The sequence below is a fragment of the Etheostoma spectabile genome, chromosome 13, assembly GCF_008692095.1.
Source record: "Etheostoma spectabile isolate EspeVRDwgs_2016 chromosome 13, UIUC_Espe_1.0, whole genome shotgun sequence".
Taxonomy (NCBI): domain Eukaryota; kingdom Metazoa; phylum Chordata; class Actinopteri; order Perciformes; family Percidae; genus Etheostoma; species Etheostoma spectabile.
The window spans coordinates 23,174,086-23,195,274 of record NC_045745.1 but is presented as its reverse complement, the minus strand read 5'-3'; the positions used below and the strand labels follow the sequence as shown (position 1 = coordinate 23,195,274).

The window sequence follows — 21,189 nt, the reverse complement described above, 5'->3', positions numbered from 1 at the left end:
AGTCCCATTGAGATTCAGAATCTCTTTTAAACAGAAATAAACAGAGGTATGTGCTCTAGCTGAATTGAGCATGTTGAGGCTAAAAAGAAGTTTAAACTTGTCCTGTTTAAGCCTGTCAAAGCCTGCTGCCAACTCTAGCAGGAGGATAACTTGGTGTAGACTGTACTGATTGTTTTCATTTGTCTCACTACTGTGAAAACTACAAATTTAAAAAACAAAAACAACAACAATTTAAGAGTAAAATAAGTCCAATGAACATGGTGCATAATAGGTTGATTTGTTAGAGTCTTTGGCGATTAGACTCCATCGCAAATGTTAAATTATAAGGGGTATAGAGACCATGGATTTATAAGAAAATACCCCCAATGAAGTCTAGACACTGGTGTCGGTGATGAAGGGATAAATAAAGACCCTGAAAATCTGGATGCATGTGATGTGAAGTGGGGCTTCTGATGGAGGAAGCCTGGGTGCTTGGAATGATGAGAACTGGGGGAAATGGAAGGGAGGAGAGTCGCATCTATTTGGCCTGAACTGACAGCAGCAAAGAGTAGAACACATTTAAAGTTTGAATGCAAAAATGCGATATTGAGACAGAGGCAAAATCTGGTTGGTTTAACTGAAATGATGAAGCATGAAAGCATTCCTGGAACGTTTTTTGGGAATTAAAGTTAATAAAGGATTAATGGAATTGTTGTCTATGGAACATAATCATATTGCACCTAAATCTTCCTGCTGATAAGCTATATAACTAACAAGCTAATGTTAAATAGCATGTATTGGAGTACTTATAAGATAAGCTTTTTACTTCTTGAACTGCACACATCTACAAGATATACTAAGTCACTACTGGGAGACAAGATCTTCCCTTCGGCTTTCAAATTTGATTACTGCAAACGGAAAAAATGAAAAAACTTGAATTGAAAAACAAGACTTTTACTCCAAGGGAATTGTCTTTGACCTCCTGAGAATTTCATGCATTTAAATAAAAACTTCTTATTTCTCCTCTCCTTCTACCTGTATCATATCCTTTCTCTGATTCACAGGCAGCATTGCTATTTTATGATCACAAGTGTGTGTGCGTGTGGGTGTGTGTGTGTACTTTGTTTTATTTCTTTTGAATTATTAGGAATCGATTACATTTTCTGTCAAATTAAGTGCCCTTTTCAACCAATTTTAAAACTGTGTGTGTTTACCTGATGTGTCCTCAAGGATGAAGGCGATTCTAACTTCAGATTTATCAGAAGACACTCTTCTGGTTGAGGTGATCATTTATCACTTCATGAGGCCACATGGGGGGTGGGTTGCTGTTTGTGATTTTGAGCCTAAAGGGTATAATATAACAGCAGGTGTGTTCCTGACTTCCCTTACTTAGAGGGCCTCTCTTTTTCCTAGCCAGGGTTGGCTCAGCAATCTGCTCTGAAGCTACTTGTGCTGCCTGCCAGTAGGCACACAAAGAAACATGCGCACACACTGCTGCCAAGCGTGAACAACAGCAAATCAGCCGAAAGCTTTGAAAATTCAAAAATCTTTTTACTGTGAAAATCAGTGAAGTTGTCATACAGTTACACAATGGGTATCTATATCGTTTGTAGATTCAACTGTGCAAACTGCTCAGAACGGTGAACTACAGTCATGAGGAAACAGCAATGGTTTACATGAGAGAGCTCTCATTCTTGTTGTCATTACCTGTTTTAACATTATTAACGTTGAAACAAGGCTAAGACTTTGTAAACTAAATCTACAGTAGAATGCTTTATGTATAATGCAGTCACATAAAGACAAGGGTGATAAGGGAACAACTTCTTATAATTCTGTGGCCACAAACAAAGCTGATGATTTGAGAGCGATCAAGTAGTCTTTGAACCAAGTTCCATCAGTTTTTTGATCCAAGGCTCACGTGCTGGAGTCCCGTCTCGCTCTTTCCCTCTTTGCAGTGCGTTTGGGTTGACAAAGGATGCAAGCTGTCCTTGCTCCACTGTGGGGTCGCAACCTCATCCGGATGCCTTTGTAACACTGCAGGGAGATTCCCAACTCCTCCATCAGGGCGCTAAAAGACACGCACTGCCAATGAGAAAGACAATTAAAGACCTGGGTTAAGACAAATAAAGTGGATTTCCAATATAGCCATTATGAAAATGTGCTGTATTTATATAGCGCTTTTCCAGTCTTAACAACTGCTCAAAGCGCTTTTACATCTACAGGAAACATTCGCCATTCACACACATTCATACACTGTGGCCGGGGCTGCCGTACAAAGTGCCACCTGCTCATCAGATATACATTCATACACACTCACACTCCGATGCGCAGCACCAGGGGCAACTCGGGGTTCAGTGTCTTGCCCAAGGACACTTCGACAATGACTGCAGGGGCGGGGATCGAACCACCAACCTTCCGATTGGCAGGCAACCGCTCTACCACTGAGCCACAGCCGCCCGTCACGGCCTTTATTAACTTTGGCCATGAGTTTTATGACTGTGTGAATATGCTAACATGAAAAAATTACTGTTGCTGCATAATTGGATCAACTAGGGAATTATTGGATAAAGCATTCATTGAAAGCTAGAAGTTTAATCCTAAGGCATTGACATTTGATACAACTCTGCAGGAGCTTGCCTGCAGCTGAATGTGAGCCAGCAGCAAATGACTGAAAGTCACCACTAAAGTCTGACAGGCAAACATCAGAAATGACAAAACACACATGAAATGTGGTAAAAGACTTCTGTTGTCTAATTCTGAAATCCAGTTACACAGACAAGAGATGAAGGACAATGTCTGCCGTGCAACATAATGCAAGGAGCTATGAATTCATAATATGGTAATAATTTGAAATTATCAAAGAGAGTGCCATCTAAAATGAGAAGCCTAAGGCTTATTTGATTCTGCAGAATAATGCATCGCACTGAACTCATTAATTTTCAATCATGTTTATTTGCCTTTCATTTTGCTCTCCTCCAGAGGAGCGTTTGCTAAATTTATTTTGCAAATTATCATTCGCAGCACAAAGACTTCCTGTTTTTATCTATTGGTCTTTGCATCCAACGACCATAGAAGGTCTTCCTCTTTCATCCTCAGGCTTTGCCTTCTCCAACGAATGTGGCTTCCAGCCGTTTCCCATGGCTACCTGTTACACTAACAGTGGGAAAAACCTGGTACCAACCTCAAAAAAAGAGGAGCAAAAACTGCAAGTTGAAATTCATGCATGTTTTGTCTTGGTAGAACACTGTAAAACATAAACCATACTTACCGGTACTTAATGTAAACTGAATCAAGTACGAACTTGAAATTAATTTACTTGTAAAACCTCACATTTAATGTTTCCTCTGTGAGCATTTGAAATTCCCCTTTGAATACAAGCATAGATCTTGTTGATTCTGGTACCTATTTATTTAATTCTAGTAGTTTACACAATTATCTTATGTATACTGATTTTACACCCTTTACAACCTAATAATCATTCTACATAGTGGTTTATATTTTCTACAACTGACTGAAGATTTTCTTGTTTTGTATTTTACTACATTTTGTAGAACGATAAATCTTGCGACTAGATGAAAAGGTGAGTCCAGGGGAGACCTTGAAAGTCAAAATCCCTCTGTGATCCCATCTATCATTACTTCAGTTTAAATGTCCTGCAGTCAGCAGAAATTATTTATGAAATTACAACTGTATTTTTGGCTTTGGATATGTGCCAGGGGATATCTTAACTCAACAGATTGTTCCATTTGTGTTGTCCAAATTTCAGCCAACCAAACCAGTCTACCAACGAGCTTAATGAGGAGAAATATATTCAAATACCTTTCCAATCTTTTGATTTCCCAGAAGGCATTTAGTGTCTGCCTCTAAAGTATACACAAATGCCTTCTGAGACTTTACTGAATGAAGCAAAACATTTAGGAAGGCTGCTTAACAAGTGGAAGCAAGATAACAGCAGGGCAGCACTGCAGAGCTCTGCACTGTTTATATGAACTTAAATGCCACATTTTACAAACTATCCTGGATTTGAATAAATGTGTGCTCAAAAGGACACAAACAGTTGAATCACACATTGTATATAATAACTTGCACCTAAAAATAGTGTTTTTCCTATTCTGTATTTTTAGGCTTTTATTAGTTAAGTGATCCTTATATACTATATAACAAACACATGCAAATAGGAAGCTTTGCATGCTTTTGTTATACAGCATGTAAGGAGTATGTACCCCTCAGGGGGGGATCGCTTATGAAGCTGAAATTCTTACATGGAAGAGAGATGCATTCTCTTCATGAATCGTTCTTCTCAGTTCCTAAGAAAGTAAAATATATGATGCTTAAATATGCCAACTTATACAATATAAAACAACAGTAAACTTAATAAACTTCATACGTCATACTTCATACTTCAACGTCATAATATAGCATTGGCCTTCGGACAATAGGAATACATTTGAGACATTTAACTTTTTAGTTGAAAACAGTTCAAACCATTAGTAAAAAGGACATAGTAGTGTGAGCACGAGGGTCAAGTACTGGAGGTAAAATACTATCATAATTGGGATTGGCTGGCACAGGTGCAGATATACTGGGGTATTTTCAGCAGGGGGCAGAGAGAAGGACACCTAGTTACAAACCTATCATCTAGTGTGTATGTGTTGTAAATGTGCTGCCATGGCTACTCTGTGTCATTCCCCAGTAGCCGGCCGCTTTCCAGATCAGTAGATAAGGAGGTGCCAGAAGAGGAGGTGGAGCCACGCCGCTGGAACTGACGGGACTGCACCCCATAAAAGAAACAGAAGGCCTGACGCAAGCATGCATGAAAAAAAAGAACGGATGAGAAAATACAAAAAATTAAAACAACAGAAAAAAAAAAACAGACATGTAAAAAACAAGTTAAAATGTGACAAAGAAAAAAAGAGCATAGGAAATAAGACACAAAAGCAAGGCAAAGCAAAGAAACTAATCATGTGAATGTTATTATTTTTCTTTCATAGCTTCGCCTTGGATAACAGAGAGAAAAGGGATGTTCTTGTTCTTGAAATCAGATAGAATTCCTGGTTTTGCTAAATAAAACTAATAATAATTAGTCATTTCATTTTGCATTTGGGCTTGATTAGAAGACAGAGAAGATATAACTAAACATTGTGATTAAGTTCACTAAGTTCAACCCACTGTTTACTAGGACTGTCAGACACTGATAAGTCATAAATCCATCTAGTCACTTTCTTGTTAACAGCAGGAAGCGCAAACATGATTTTGAGTAAATTAATTTTGATCAAGCAAACATCTAACAAGCACTTCCACAGATAGAAAATAATAATTAGTAAGTGATAATGAAAAACTGAACAAAGCATTTTCTCTGAAAATGTATGTGAGAATAAATTTGCATTTGTATGATTTTTCTTACAATACTAACTGCAATAAAACCACACCCTTTCTTAAACAATACTTAAAAACAAAGATCTCATTAAGAACGCAAGTTTCCTCAGAGCAGCTCTGGTAACCTTTAATCTGGTTATTTGTCATCACTTGGCCGGTGAACAGCAGTTCCTCACCCACTCACCTCCTCTATGTCGGCGTTCCTGCGAGCCTTGTAGATGAACTCTCCAATGGCGACAAACACAGAGAGAACCAGACCAGCAGCGAGGACGATAAAGATACCGCCAATGTTTTCCACGCCCAAAGCATTGGCCTCCTTGTTGTCCTCCTCTGGGCAGCCATTGCCTCTCCACCACTTCTCCTTCATCATGTGCAGCTTCCCTTCCTCCTGCAGCTGAAGGATGGCAATGGTCACTTTATCCCTGTATGGAGACCCTGGCGAGAGAGAAGGCAAATAAAAAAACATTATATACAGCCAAAACATTGATGAATAGCCTACTTTTAGATGCCCCCTGATTAAAACAAACCATGGCAATACTACCGAGGCGACCCTCTGTTGACAGTGTTTTATTGAAATTATTCTGTGTTTGCTGTGAAACGTTTCAAGGAAACTAGGTGATAAATCATCCAATGTCGAATCATGAAGAGAGATTTTTGTTTTGAAACAAAATTTTGAACTGAGCCATGTTAGTTTTAAAAAAGCTGACTTTTCTGAAGGAAACGGATCACTTTTTGAAATATGGCTCACAATTAACTGTAGGTGACAGGAAACATGAATCTACATGTATATTGATCATTTAAAGGTCCAATTTGCATTTATAATGTTTATCGTTATTCAAAATCATCTTAAAATAATATCACTGGCTACAAGCAGACCTGACGATAGGTGAGTACAGAAGACATGGATATGGTTAAGAAGTTGGAAGCCAAGGAAATAAACCACTTAATAGTTTTGAGACAGAGGCTTCTGTCGCCAACTCATTCCCCGCTACTATCCTCCAATGACACTCCAGGGCCTAAAACATCTGGGACATTAAAGCCTGCTTATCGCATAACAAATGAGCTGAATAGACTTAGTTGTCAGATCAGTGCTCAGCCCAGGCACGGCTGCATGTAGTCTGAGGGGCATCATCCAGATATTCTGGCTGGATGTATAAGGTAGGGGTTTAGGTTTTAACTCATAGGTGTATTAAGGTACTCAACAAAGTAAATACCTGATATTCAAAGTTGGGTGATCATTTTAATTACAATCATTTTCTGGAGGTTTAAATTGTTGGGGTCAAATTGCTCCCAAGGATAAAATATGTCAGTAAATTTGAGGATAAAAGGAGGGTTAAGCTTTAATCTACACCTCTACAGAGTCCCTGAGCTGTGGAAACCATCCTGCCAAACAATTACAAAAGCAATATGTTAATTGGAGGGGAAATGTCATCACTGGACACCCTGCACTTTGCCTAGCAGATAGACTGCATAGAGAATGGCAAGTTTTTTATGCTTTGCATCATGTTTTTCATTTGGATTTAATGCTATATTGCCTGGACTACAGTTGGCCACAATATGTACCAGGTGCATGAAAGGCTGTCACCTATCTCACATCTTGGTCACCCTTCACATCTCTGCCTTCAAATGAAGCTTGCTAGTTCTTGTAGCTTGCACCAGCAGGGAAAAGAGGGCTGGATACAGACAAATGATGAGGCCTAAACCACCTGCAGCTCAACATCAAACTTGACTGGATGAGCAACTCAACTGCCCTCTATAAGAGTGCCAACTGAACTTTCTGAAGAGGATCTGGTCATTTGCCATCTGCAGTCCTATGCTGCAGATACTTGTTCACTCTGTGGTAGTCATCATTATATCCTACACAGATTGGTTCAGGGTAAGAACAGCTGAAAGCCCTAGAATCAACATGCTCATCAGGAAAGTCGGATTGCTGGTGCGAGTGGAACTTGAGTCTCTGACGGAGGTGCATCAAGCTACAGAGGATAATTGGCGACGGTTCTCACCCCCTGCATGCCTTCCTTACGTCTGCTTGAATCCTACAGAAGGTCCTTTGTTTCTGTGGACAAACTGTACAACTCCTCCCCCTGCTGCTTGGAAGAGAGCCTTGCAACCTTTGACTTTTGGCTTTTGTTTAACATTACATTTTTCTTGTATATCATTTTATTTATAATTGCACTTCTTACACTTTTAGATTGCACCTTCCTCTGTTGTAAATTCATATGAGTAATCCTTTGTATGGTTATTTCCTTTAGGACAAATATTCTTTTTAATATTTTTATCTTACCAAAGAATAGAGTTGATAAAAGACATAATAGTTACTATGTAATAATATAGAGTATTTTGTTGACAGCCAGTGAACATCACACAGTAATCATAGAAAGGAAATAAATGGGAGTTTCCCGACCTGCCTTAACTCCATTGTTGTGCCCATACAATACATTTAAATGTATGCCCTGTACTTGCCAACTTATGCATACTGTATGTGAAGAACGTTATTGGTGAGGATTATGCTCAGCTAAACCACACCAGCTTAAAAATAAATTTTAACTGGCGCTACATTTTTTTTTACTTCTCAAGAGGAAACACAAGAGAGACAAGATGTAAGGCCAGCTTCAGTAAACATCCGACTTCTGGCACGGTCCAGCAGGTTGACTTGCTTCCAGTTAAAGTTCTCTCTCCAGCAAACTGGCCTGAAACCTTGCAAACATTTGCAGTGAACAGCTGTCAGATCTTTTGGATGAACTTGCATTTGCATGTTGAGGATACAGGATAGCTGCTCTGTACTCCTAAAGAATGAAAATTCAAAATATATTGAAGTCGAGACATTTGGTCTCATTTTCAATATAATGAGGAGTTTCTTGAAAAGCTTTGCTCCATTACAGTAACAAGACATTTAAATGTGATAGTTTCTTGATCAACAGCTCTTTGGGACTTTCTATTCCACACTGACAAAGATGGTGGTGATAGTGGTATAGACACACTTTTCTCCACGTTTACAATCTCTTACAATGTCATTCTTCTTACCGATAGGTGTTCCCACTCCGTAGCCCTTGGAGTCGATGAGACCTCCGATCTGTGTGAGGTTGCAGTTTCTCTGGCTGATGTACTCAATGCTGGTGGACTCCATCAGCATGGCGTAGTCTGTTGTCAGAACCCGAGTGATGCCTTCCCTGTTGTTCTTAACCAATGCAGTGTTCTTCCTGCTGCTCATAAACGCCCACATCTTCTCATAGGTGGAGATCTTTGATTTCTGCCAAAGGAGCCAATCAAGCAAAATTTGGTAAGAAGTGTTGTGCATTTGTACTCTGTACTGTGTGTGTGTGTGTGTGTGTGTGTGTGTGTGTGTGTGTGTGTGTGTGTGTGTGTTTTGTGTGGGTGTTGTGTGTGTGTGTGTGTGTGTGTGTGTGTGTGTGTGTGTGTGTGTGTGTGTGTGTGTGTGTGTGTGTGTGTGTGTGTGGATACACACCATACATGGATTTAACTGTATACACTACCGGCAAAAGTTTGGGGTCACTTCGGAATTTCCATTGCACTCATTATAGACGAATACCAATTGAGATCAGTTGCATTGTTTTTTTTAACCAGCGCAGCAGTTTTCATATTACATATGTGCTTACATAATTGCAAAAGGGTTCTCCAATGTTTTCTCAGTTAGTTTTTTTTAAATGATATCAGATTAGTGAACGAATATGCCTTTGGAACATTGGATGAATGGTTGCTGAAATGGGCATGTAGAATTGATTAAAGATCAGCCACCCACTCAGATTAGCTGGTATTCTGTCTAACATCGAGTGGAATGGAAATTTGTAAGTGGCCCCATACTTTTGACCGGTATAAGTATATATATAAATAATATTCTATTATAAACACATACGTTTAAGAGCGGGATCTATCTTTGAAAGTGTGTATTATGTATATGCATGTGTGTCAGAGAAAATGGGCCAGCTGTGTTCTAAATCTCCTAAAGCTGATTCAATTTGTTCGAGCCATCAACACAGCCTGCTTCTTCCTATCCAGGGAGCCATAATCACTAGCTGCAATCTGGGAGGATAAAGTCCTGCATGGATCACCCCTGCTGAGCCACCAGGATCCAAGGGGAGTGGGTGGTGGTGGGGTAAGGAAGTCTTGCTTGGGCACATTGGTACAGTGATATAATATATTATACAAACTAACAAGTTAACATATGTTTAACTTCAACGCAGACACCCCAAAATGCAAATACAAGCAGTCCTTATATGCATCTTCTCCACTTCTCATCATAAACTCACCTCTTGATGCGTCTACATTTCCTTTCATTAAAGTAAATGGCTTTTCTCTGCTTCAGTCTTTCAATTTTTTTCTATTTCATGGAATGTTTGGCAAACATACAGGATGATGGAGGGAGCAGCTGAGAAAAACCCTAATGACTGTGACTTTATGGAAGTGAAGGTTCTGTACCACTGATTCATACTCACATCTAAAGGTAAGACAGAGATGACAGAATACAAAGTTACTATTATGTGAATTTACTCAAATAACCAGACGGGAGTAAACTACAAATTTATTAGAGATGAGCACACACATTTAAGATCATAATGTCGAGGGGTTTATATTAATATTAGTTCATGTGGTACTAAGTAACTGGAACTCTTTGTGTTGTATATTTAAATACAAAAACACAGCATAACTTGATCACATAATTTGGGATTACAGAAATGAAATGAGAAACATGCATGTTCTTGGTTTTACTAAAAGACAAACATTTTATGTAAGAAGGGGATATTTAAATAAAGGACTGTGTGCATTTAATTTGGGGAAATTATATTTGTTTCATGTATGGATGAGGGCTTTATTTAGACCTGCTGCAATACTTATTAAATTCACCAATTTGGTGAATCTACGACTTAAAATACAGTCACTGTTGCGTAATAATTTCCACTATTACTTTTTCTGCTGTGACTTTGATAAGGTTAACACGTAATTAAGAGCCTACACCAGTTTTACCTTAAAGAAGGTCATGGTGGATCCATCCCTTACTGCCCCATATTCGATCCTGGTCTGCTTGGCCAGGTCGTCTGCTGAGTCGATTGGCGCGTCCATTCGTTCCACAGTGAGGAAGGCAGCCAAGTTGGCCGTGTATGAAGAGATGATGATTAAGGTGAAGAACCACCAGATCCCCCCAACTATACGAGTGGACAGAGCCTTAGGCATCAACTCCGAGCCTGGAAGCACAGCAATTGGGGACAAAAGGTTAAAAAGTAGCTTAAATCAGTATGTGACAACCACAATGGTAAGAAGTGCAGTTTGTGTGTGTACCGCTGTACTTTGCTGATGCTCTATAAACAAAAACTAAAAAAATTCTTCCAAAGTCAAGTATCCTGGTCTAAATGGGGTTATCTTAACAACTGGATTTACACCAGAGCTCCAAATGGTTTTTACCTCAGCTCTAAATAATAAAGTGTGCACCTCTTCATACATCATGTAGTTTGCTACAACACAAAAAAATAAGATCAATGTGAAACAGCAGACCTTGTAGAACTTCAAAAAAATAAAATGCGAGGGACAAAAGAAAGCTGAATACAAAGCAATTGAGGGAACATATGCCCAAAACAAAATGAAACATAAAATTGAAAAAGGAGAATGAGAAGAATCTTTTCCTCTCTGTGCAGAGAGAAGACGCAATTAAAACAGATGTGTGTTATTGAAGAACACATTTAATTTACCAGGTTTGAAACATTTGTGCCTTTTTCAAAACCTTTTTCACTTGGAACTAAGCTTTTAGGGTAAAAGACAGATGCTGCAGGGTTGGTTTGACAGCCATGTATCTAAGGTAGTACTCTCAGACACAGAATCCCACATAAAGCTCAAGGCAAACACACTTGCTTGTCTCTTTGTTTATCAATACTGTTGCTTTTCACAATGTAGCTTGCTGCCAGCATAATCATACATTTTCATCAGCTTCACTATTATGTTGTGGACTGGTGTTGTCAGTAGGTTTGTTGGCTATCCAATCAGGCATGTCGGGCTTAGCCTGCCCAAATCTCCTGCCTGGAGGGAGGTCAAGTCCCCATGAAGTGCAACAATATTGTTATTACAGGCTGTGGCTGCAATTAATGGGGACTGGATCCAGGCTACGTGGAAAGGGCATTCAAAGAAAATAGGAGGTAGATATTGATGTTTTGAATTACAACAGCTTAGAGCAGAGTTTCCAGTGTCAGTACAGTCTTTGCTGCTGTACAGGGAGTTCTCCAAACAGCTACACAGTTTAGCAGTTGCACTATTTGCTATTAGTAAGCCTCTAAACTTGCAATACTTGATTTTGTTAGTGTTTCTGACCATCTGACAAACTTAAGTCCAATATTTAATCTCCTTTAGCTCCACTATGTCACCACCTAGTCAATAACATAGTCTGTCTGCTGTTTGCTGCTGGGTAAGGTAGTGTACAGTGGGTTATGTCAAAGATTTTTAGCTGCCTACTGCAACCCAAACCAACACTGGTGAGAGCAGTGAGAGTGAACTAGAGCCTGACCGATAATGGATTTTTTAGGCCGATGTAGCTACAAATATTTGGTGATTTAAAAATCCGATATATAACGGCCAATAAATTTAAAAAAGATATATCCATATATCTTTAGTTAATTGTAGGTATTTATGAATGCTTACTAAAATAATATGATAATGCAGTTTAAAACAGAACAGAGGAATATCAAAATATATCTACATTCTGATAAATAAAATGTAAAAAAATCTGCAAACTTGTGATATGAAACTTGGAGACCTTTGAACAAAAACAAAAAAAAGGAAAAAAAATAAGAGTTGCCAACAGGGACATTATACAGTGCCCTCTGGTGGACAAACTATGGGACACCAACACTCATAACATGGTTGAAGGGTGTTTCGTCTATTTTTATTTTTTAAATATTAATTTATCGTCCATTATAAATGCAGATGCCGAAAGTTTATAAAATGTCCAATATTGCTCGATAATATCAGCCCGCCGATATATCGGTCTGGCTCTAGAGTGAACTAATAAATAAAAACAGGAAAATTGTGGGCCTGATTACCAAAATGAGCTAAATAACGCTATAAAGTTGGGTGATCGTCACTAGGAGCAACCGAGACTGTCCACCCAAGAAGAACAGCAGCATCAGTCGTGTTCCAAAATGTTTGTGAAAACGCTTCTACTGTAGAGGGAATGGACAAACAATGTAGGCTACTTGGAGGACTTTTTGGAGCAACCCCTTTCACATACAAGTAAACAATCCATTGTTAGTATAAAACATATTGATTATGATGATTGCTTTAACCCAAAATACCTTGCCGCATGAGAGCTCCGACACCAAACCAGAAACTGTTGAGTAAAGTGAAATTGTTCTGTATTAGAGTCGAGGACGGGTTACATGGATGTGGGTTGTACCACTCATACGGAGTAAACCTGCAAGACAATTGAAGAACAGAGAGAAAAAGAGATTAAAGGAAATTCCAATATCAGAAGGACAGATGGAAAATCTAAACAAGAAAAACCTCCTCTGTGTAATGTAGCTAGTCTGCATGGGGGGCACACTGACAACGCACTTCACAGGCTTCCAGTTTATCTACATCACAATCTACATGGTCCACATTGATTTGCATTTTGATTTTTACAAAAATATATCTCAGGATTGCTAGGTGCAACCCACTGGAAGGGGGCTTTACACAGTACCTGAGAGGAAGCTGATGTGCAAGCTAGCAATTACTTTGCACAATGAAAGCCAATCTGGCAGTTGACAAGCAGCTAAATCAAATTTGGTTATTTTAGAATAGCAATGGAAGATAAGAAATGTCCTATAGTACAGTCATGCCAATTATTCCAGACTATTGTGATTATTGTTGTGTGAATTTTATACAAGAGCCATGACTCAGTGCTCAGTGCTGGCACCATCTTGCAGTTTTCTTTTCCGCTGCACTTTCAAATGATTAACAAAAGAGCTTGTGGTAGAACTGACCCTGACTCTGAACAGCTCAGTAAGCAATCCCCATCTAGTCTGTATATCAGACAGTATACATTCAGCAACACATTTATTTTTCTATCCCATCATACATCATCCTATTATCCCAAGCATCTATCCACCCTCTTACCTGGCAATCACAAAGAGCACACAGCTAACTCCTGTGCAGGCTAGCAGCACGTACATCCAGATGTCCGGAGACAGAGGATTAAGGAAGGAGAACACGCCCGGATTGGTGCCATTAGGTTTTCGGTAGAGGATGCTGATACCTAAAGTCATAAAGGGCTTGGAGAAGTCGATGACTTTCTCTCGAACGTATGTGATGGTCAAGGGGGCCACAGCAAGATCTGCAACCTTGAAAATCCAGAATACAAAGTTAGATATTATAGGGTGAAGGAGTTCTTTTTTTCAAAGTTACGCATGGCTTCTTCCTGTATTTGTTTCTAATAATACTTTTTTTATTATTATTATTTATATAGTGCTTTTCATGGTGATCAAAGACACTTTACAGTAAAAACCAGCACATAGATCACATTAAAAAACAAATAAGCAGCAGGTTGTGGTGGTGGAGCCGGTCTGTGAAGTAGGAAGGAGCCTGGTTATAGAAGGTTTTGTGGTTCAGTAGGAGGACTTTAAACTGGATGCGTTAGGAAATAGGGAGCCAGTAGACGTTCTGAAGGACAGGAGTGATGTGATCACGGGAACGGGTGTGGGTGAGGAGCAGTGTTGGGGTAATTACTCATAAAAAGTAGTGTTTGCTCGTTACTTCTTTAAAAAGTAATCTGTTACTTTACTCAGTTACCCTGAGTTACCCTATGGCAAGTAACTTTTACATTACTTTTACGTGACTTTTAAAAGCAGGCGTCTCTCACAGAGACCGAAGTTAATTATACAAAACTATCTTTGAACATAAAGCCAATCTATGGTTTATCAGTGAAGTGTCCGAACTACACTGGAGACTGGATTCTCTACTTTACAGAGTAACGGCTTATTCATTTTGAACACTTCCAGCTTCTTGTGAGCACGCAGTTGAGAATGCAGTGTTGCTGTCAAATCTGTCCCTGGGGAAAGTAACATTTTGTTACCAATTTTCAGTAGTCACGCATCACACTACTTTTTACATGAAAAAGTAGTTACGTTACTGTTTGTAACGCATTACACACAACACTGGTGAGACGGGCAGCAGAGTTTTGGATGTATTGGAGTTTATTTATAGATTTTGTAGGTGAACCATAGGAAGCTGTTGCAGTAGTCAATTCTGGAAGTGATGAAGGCGTGAATTAAAGTTTCAGCAGCAGAGAAGGTGAGTGATGGTTGGAGATGGGCAATGTTTTTGAGATGAAAGAATGCAGTTACTTGGTTGATGTGGTTTTCAAAAGTGAGGTTGCTGTCAAAGATGACTCCCAGGTTACGAATGTGTGGGGATGGAGACAGGATGAAGTTGTTGACAGTGAGACCAAAGTTATGGGTGTTCTTTGTAAGGGATTTCAGGCCAATGAGCATCAAGTCAGATTTATTGTAGTTGAGTTGGCGTAAGTTGGTTTGCATCCGGGTTTGAACATTGGCGAGGCAGCTGGTCAGGGTGGAGGATATACTGTAGCTGTCGTGATGAATTTGGTAGAGATGTAGATATGGACATCATCGGCGTAGCAGTAGAAGTGAAGACCATGTTTACGTATGATGTATCCGAGTGGCAGGATGTAAAGGATGAAAAGGTGAGGACCAAGCACCAAACCTTGGGGGATGCCTTGTGACAGAAGAGCAGTGGAGGAGGTAAAGTTGTTGATGTCTATGAACTGTTGGTGAGATATGAATGGTTTCTGAAGGTTGTAGAAATGTTGTCAGGGGGGTTAAGAAGTTTATTTGTTGTAGAGAAGAGAGTCTTGAGGTTGTTGGAGCTGGAGTGTTTGAGCTGTGAGTGGTAGTAGGAAAGTAGGCAGTGTTTAGGGCATTTTTTGTATTGGGGAAGGTAGTATATGCATGTAGGTGAACTGTTAAACCAGTTTTATTGTTTTAGAGTCTTTCCAGCTGACGTTTGCTGGACTTCATTTGGCAAAGTTCAGGAGTGTAACAGGGGGCTAAGTGTGTGAAGGCAACAGGTTAAGTCATGTGGGCATGACAGGTGGACTGAAGCCAGAGACTGAGAAGCCGGCTGAAGTGCTCAGAGTTATGGGACAGCTTTGGTAAGGGACCACTGATAAAGCTTGGGTAGTTTGTTAAGCAACGTTGGGACTGTGGCTCTAGGTATTTGGTGGCATTAAAATAATGGATGTTCCTAGTGGTGCTATTGCCCACTATCAAGGTGGTGGGTGCAAACAGGTGTGTCAAGCCAGCGGTATTTGGTGCTGGGCGAGGTCCCTGCTATGACCAGGCGAGTGAGTCCACCGTAGCGTTGGAGTACAGCCTTCTTCAAAATCCTGCGCCTGGCTTAAGTGATTGAGGTGCGGGAAGAAAGCCGGTGAGTTGGTTCTCCAGTGGGATTAGGAACCACCCTCAGAACAGACACTGTTGATAAGTCGTGGTCTATGAGTGGAGGAGGCGTGGGGAGATCAGCTGGATGGACCGGGTTGGAGTCAGCAAGGGCAGTGTAGCAGTTGGAGAGACTCACGCAAGGTGGGGAGACTGACCAATCCAAGCCTGTCCTGCAGCCCCTGATCACCACCTCCGTAAATGGAGATCCATAGTTTGGGGTTGAGCAGGAGGGTCAATGTCAGGAGGAGGGGACCCATGCAATGGTGTCTTGGTGGGTTGGGCTCAGCTGCTATTTGGTGTGTGAGGCCACTATGAAGCAGGTCAGGACTGGAAGACGGGTTGAGAAACTGCTCAGCAGGGAGTCCTTCATCTGGAGCTCGTCTGAGAGCCAAAAGATGTCTTCTTTAGACATTCTTCTGAGATCTCTTTATTTGCCTTTCTGAGCAGCTCGCTGTCATCGGAGGTCACAGCAGGCATTGTTGTAATTGGGATGTAGTGGACCCGCTGTGAGCTTCCAGTACTAAAAAAAAAAAGACCGCCTGTAGCCTCCTAGCAACTGCCGTGATTCAGGCATCAAAATATTAAAATAGGTGAACCAGATTAAAGGTGGTTTATAACTGTTGTGGTTTGGTGTCTTGTTTTATTGTGGTAGTGTGTTTGCCTGTGTTTAATCTTAGCCTGGTTACTGTTGTGTCTTGTGATTATGGTATGGTGTTGTTTTTGGTCTGGTCTTGTATATGTTCTGTTTCCTGTTTTATTTAAGTCTGGGTCTCTGTCTTGTCTTGTCTTGTCTTTAGTTTTACTCTCTGTGTTTTCCTGCTCCCATGATTACCTGATGTTTTTCACCCATTTCCCAGCCCTCTTGTCAACTGCCTCTTGTTACCTCGTTACCCTCTGTATTTAGTCTTTGTGCTTCGCTTGTCCTGTGTCGTATCATTGCAGTGTCTCCCTGTGGCGGTTTGTTTCTGGTTCCTTGCTACCTGGATTTTTGCACCCTGGATTTAGTTTTTGCCTGCCCCTCTCACGTTTCCTTTGTTTGTTTGTACTTCGCTTTTTATTTTAATAAACGCTTTAGCCCAACTTATGCCTCCTCCTCTCTGCACTTGGGTCCACCATTCCATGCACTTCTTGACAACAACAGAGCAGGATAAAAAGTGTGTTCTGAAGAAGAATTACTTTTTAGAGTGGGGTAAGCAGCGTGCAAACAAATTGTTTATTTTCTGGACTGTGAACACATCACCTTTCAAAACAGGCTTTGTTACCATCTGTGAATTTAATTATGGACTACACATTACGACCCTATAGGTGAAGAGCTGATTCATGAAGCGGTGGACATTTTTAATAGAGCACCCCAAACTTCATCTGGTCTGGAGTAGATTAGTCATGAAGAAAAGTAATTAATTACATTCACGCAAGTTCTGGGGTACTTGTACTTTACTTGGGTATTTCCATTTTATGCTACTTTATACCTCTGCTCCACTACATTTTATTGACAACTAGAGTTACTGCATACTTTTCAGATTAGGATTTTAAATTATAAAAACATAAGCTTATAAAATACAATGCACTGTTAAACCAGTGGTCCCCAACCTTTGTGGCTTATGACCTCTTCAAGAGTCCAGATGTATATGAGTTGTTAGCAGTTCCACCAAAGAGAGAGAGATTTATCTATCAAATATTTCACAATATAAACTTGTTAAACATTAGTACAATAAAGAAATGCAGTTTTTTTTTACCCCATAATCATCTCATAACCTCTCAGATTTATTTGATGGCCTTTTAGAGGGCCCGGACTCCCAGGTTGGGAACCACTGGACTAAACTAGCTTTATAAAGTATTTAAAACAGTAAATTACAAACAACATAAACATATAATATCATATATTTATAAAAAATAAATTTAAAAAAGTCAGTTACATGGGACATTTATCTGCAAAGTGAGTACTTTTACTTATGAAACTTCAAGTACATTTATCTGAAAATCCCTCTGATTTTTTACTTAAGTAGGATTTTAACCCTTGTGTTGTCCTGCCGGGTGAAAAGTGAAAACCCTTTTCCCCAGCTACCGCCAGTATATACACCCCTTAAACCAAGTTATTACCATGTTTTACAATTATTTTTTTCAAAATCCATGGTCAATAAGCCTCATTTATATGATTTTATACCTCATTTTTAAGTTAAAAAGCAGAAATTATGAAATATTTAGATAATTAAGTTAAAATCCGAGGAAGACTTCTGTCAGAGTTTAGTCACAAATGTTTTTTTAACCATTTCAACCATTTTTTTTCTCCCAAATGCTGTAAAATAGAATATAACATCCATAATTCAATGATATTGCAAAGAGTGTTGTCTTTAACCAACCGTGTTGTTTCTTTTTGGTAATTTGGTTAAAGAAACCCATGTTTTTTGAGTAGGAACTTTGAAATGAACGGGTCCAGTGTGACCCCGAGGGCAACAGGAGGGTTAAATGCAAGATTTTTTCCACCGTGGTACTGGTACTTCTACTTATGTATCTAAATACGTTTTCCACTGAGAATAGGTTATCATGGTTGCCACCTTCATGAAAAAAAAACAGGGTTATGCCAAAATGTTGCTCTCAAAATACCTCTATCTAATATCCCTGTGAACAGATACTCCTGCAGTCTGACTGCTGTTAACTCACGTGGTCTATCAGCTCCCGCACCATCCCATTCCACTCTCCCTTGTCATTCTGGGCTCCGTATTTCCCATCAGAGACCAGTCTGACTTCGTACGTGAAACCCAAGATGTTGGAGAGCTCTTTCAAAAGGTCCAGACAGTAACCCTCGAAACGATCATTTCCAATAAGCTCCTTGTCGGATTTTCTCTGCATCACATATGGATTTTCCTGTACAGCAAAAAAGAAAAACGCTGTATTTCACTATTTTCAAGCATTTCCTTATTCAGATTCAATAATTTCTATGCTAGGTGCTAAGTTTAAGTGAACTGAATTCGGAGTTCACCACTTCATCACGTCTCAGAGTTAATAATAATCCACAGCAAATCCAGTTGTGTTTAAATAAATGGGTCTGAAAATTCTATAACTTTGAAGACTAAGAACCTACTTAAATAAATTTTCTTCTAAGATACATTTTCTCTGTGTACGTGTATGGACAGTGAGCCTAACTAATAATAACAACAACAATACAAATTCAAACTATCCCATAGTTCAATTTTCCTCTCCTTCACACCCTCTCTTCTCCTTCCCTTCTCATTGCATTTTCCTTTGTTGTCCCCCTATCTGCACTCTACACATCCCATATGCATTCCCCTTCTTCTCCCTATGCTGTCCTCTGTTTAACCTTCCTCCTCACCAGTATTGTGGTGACAATAAGAGTCCTGTTAGCCAGAGAGTCTGTCACATTGTTATTCTTGTCTCGGTTGGACTTCTCCGTCAGGTTCATACCCCTGTATGAGTTCCACACAGCAATCTGAAAAAGCAAATGGAAAAGATATTTTTTTTCTTTGTTGAGAAAAGATACTATGGAAAACAAGTGTATAGATATTGACTTCCGTAGGCTGTTTTGGATAAATAATGATCACTGACACTCGTTGCTGTGTTAAAGGAAAGAAGCTAATTAATCTTATTATATGCCGACACCAATAATGCAAAGCCCGATTTAGTCTCTAAGTCAGTCAGGAAACTAGTAACTGCTCAGATACACTCAATATTAAGAATTCTTCTGAATTGTGGAACAGAAAAAATGTGGTAGTAAAAGTAGAGGTTAAAAGACCTGACACTCCTGGATCATTTTCCCACCATGATGGTGAGGATTTAGATATGACACCAGCAAGAACAGTATGCACAAACAAGGGCAGGATCAGAAAGGGGGGATAGAGTAAGACATGGTGTCTGCCCTCCATACTCTCACAGTAACTTCTGTCCAGTTCATTGTACTAGGCGGTATAATCCAGAGTTATCAGATTAGAAACTGGTATCTGGCATCTGGGTTTTGACCCTTCCAAATCCCCTCACTGGTTAAGAGCTGATCAAAGCTCTTAACCAAGTCAAGCAGGCTCCTGACATTAATGCAATAAAGTTAAGTGCATTAAATGATCAAGCTTCATTGTTAATAGAACTCAAACTTTCGACTTTAAGATTAAATCTGTAAACAAAAAGTAATGAGTTTGGGTTTTTTTGGTCAGAAACAATAGAAACAAGAAACAGAAATTCCCTGAGATAGAGGATGCGTAGTAGTGAATGAATCAGTATATCTTATTAAACTGAGCACTACAGAAGGAACAGTCCTATTTGACACAATTTATTTTGCAGAAAGGGTTATGTGGGATTATCTCCCCATTACGTACTATTTGATTCTGTTCACCCAGTCAGACAGACAGAAAATGTGTTCACGTATAACCTCGCTAAAAGCACTCTATATCTACAGCGTGGCACTTTTGCAAGGGTCCACTCTGCGCGGGAGTCCATAAATCTTCTTATCTCTGGACACTGCAGATGAGGAACACAATGGAGTTGGATTTAATTTAATTGTGTTGTCCCTAATCTTAAAGATGGATTGGCAGTGTGAAAACAATATGTTTGGGGAAGTGTGAAAGGTATTTTCATCTCAGATTGTGAGGTTTCACATAACGTAGCTCATGTTGTATGCTATTTTGGAAAACATCATCCTCTGTGAAATATCAACTACACAATTAGTCAGTTTAAGTAACAAAGTAATCTGACAAAGCCAATGAAATCAATGCTAAAATATAGCCTAGGACAACCGCACGGTATACAGTCTTCATCTTTTAAACCTCTAAGTCAAGGATTTACTCTGTAGCCTCACAACTGTATCATGCGTACCAGAGCAGCTCCCAACAACAAAGTGTGCAATAATCACTGACAGAAGTTCTCTCTCATACGCTGGGAGTAAAATGTTATCAATGAATCCTAAAGCTCATCTCCATCCACAACCAAATCAGACTGGAAAACCGTTACCACAGAGCAGGAGACATACTAAGCCAGGCCAAGAAAGATGAGAGGAGAAAAAAAAACAAAAAAAACCAACTTATTTCCAGAAAGTCAACAAATTTAAAAGAAAATATTTTATTTCCTGGGAGACTCTCACTTTGTTTAGTCCCATCATCCTCTTCAGAGTGCATGTAACACTCCAGTGCCCAAGAACTAAGAGGACTGCAACAGACTGATAATTCATTTTTCATGTACATAAAGTCAAGCGTTTTATGGGATGTGCTTATCATGTTGTGGTATTTCCTCTGAGGGGAGGCTTTGAGGGCTAAAGGTACTGAATTGAATAAAAATCACAGTATAAACCACTGCTTCTGCACCTTAACAGCTGTTGCCTCCATACCTATCTGTGTGAGTTTGAGGGGAGATATAGATATATATATATATATATATATATATATATATATAT

General features: G+C 39.5%; 1 protein-coding gene across 5 annotated transcripts in view; it reads right to left on the bottom strand.

Annotated features, from left to right (window-relative positions):
- Nucleotides 1-1,509: 1,509 nt before the first annotated feature.
- The window catches only part of grik1a (glutamate receptor, ionotropic, kainate 1a), a 34,364-nt gene continuing 14,684 nt past the window's right edge, over nucleotides 1,510-21,189 (bottom strand). For 2 of the 5 annotated variants that reach the window (XM_032532948.1, XM_032532950.1), the window contains 9 exons: nucleotides 19,126-19,242; nucleotides 18,456-18,659; nucleotides 13,453-13,676; nucleotides 12,651-12,769; nucleotides 10,339-10,556; nucleotides 8,380-8,605; nucleotides 5,540-5,790; nucleotides 4,611-4,777; nucleotides 1,510-2,061 (listed from right to left, as the gene is read on the bottom strand). In XM_032532948.1, coding sequence (XP_032388839.1) covers nucleotides 4,652-4,777; nucleotides 5,540-5,790; nucleotides 8,380-8,605; nucleotides 10,339-10,556; nucleotides 12,651-12,769; nucleotides 13,453-13,676; nucleotides 18,456-18,659; nucleotides 19,126-19,242 — 1,485 coding nt within the window. In that variant the 3' untranslated portion in view covers nucleotides 1,510-2,061; nucleotides 4,611-4,651. Of the gene's footprint in view, nucleotides 2,062-4,241; nucleotides 4,287-4,610; nucleotides 4,778-5,539; nucleotides 5,791-8,379; nucleotides 8,606-10,338; nucleotides 10,557-12,650; nucleotides 12,770-13,452; nucleotides 13,677-18,455; nucleotides 18,660-19,125; nucleotides 19,243-21,189 lie in introns of all 5 variants that reach the window. The other 3 variants (XM_032532947.1, XM_032532949.1, XR_004334572.1) reach the window with 2 other exon arrangements.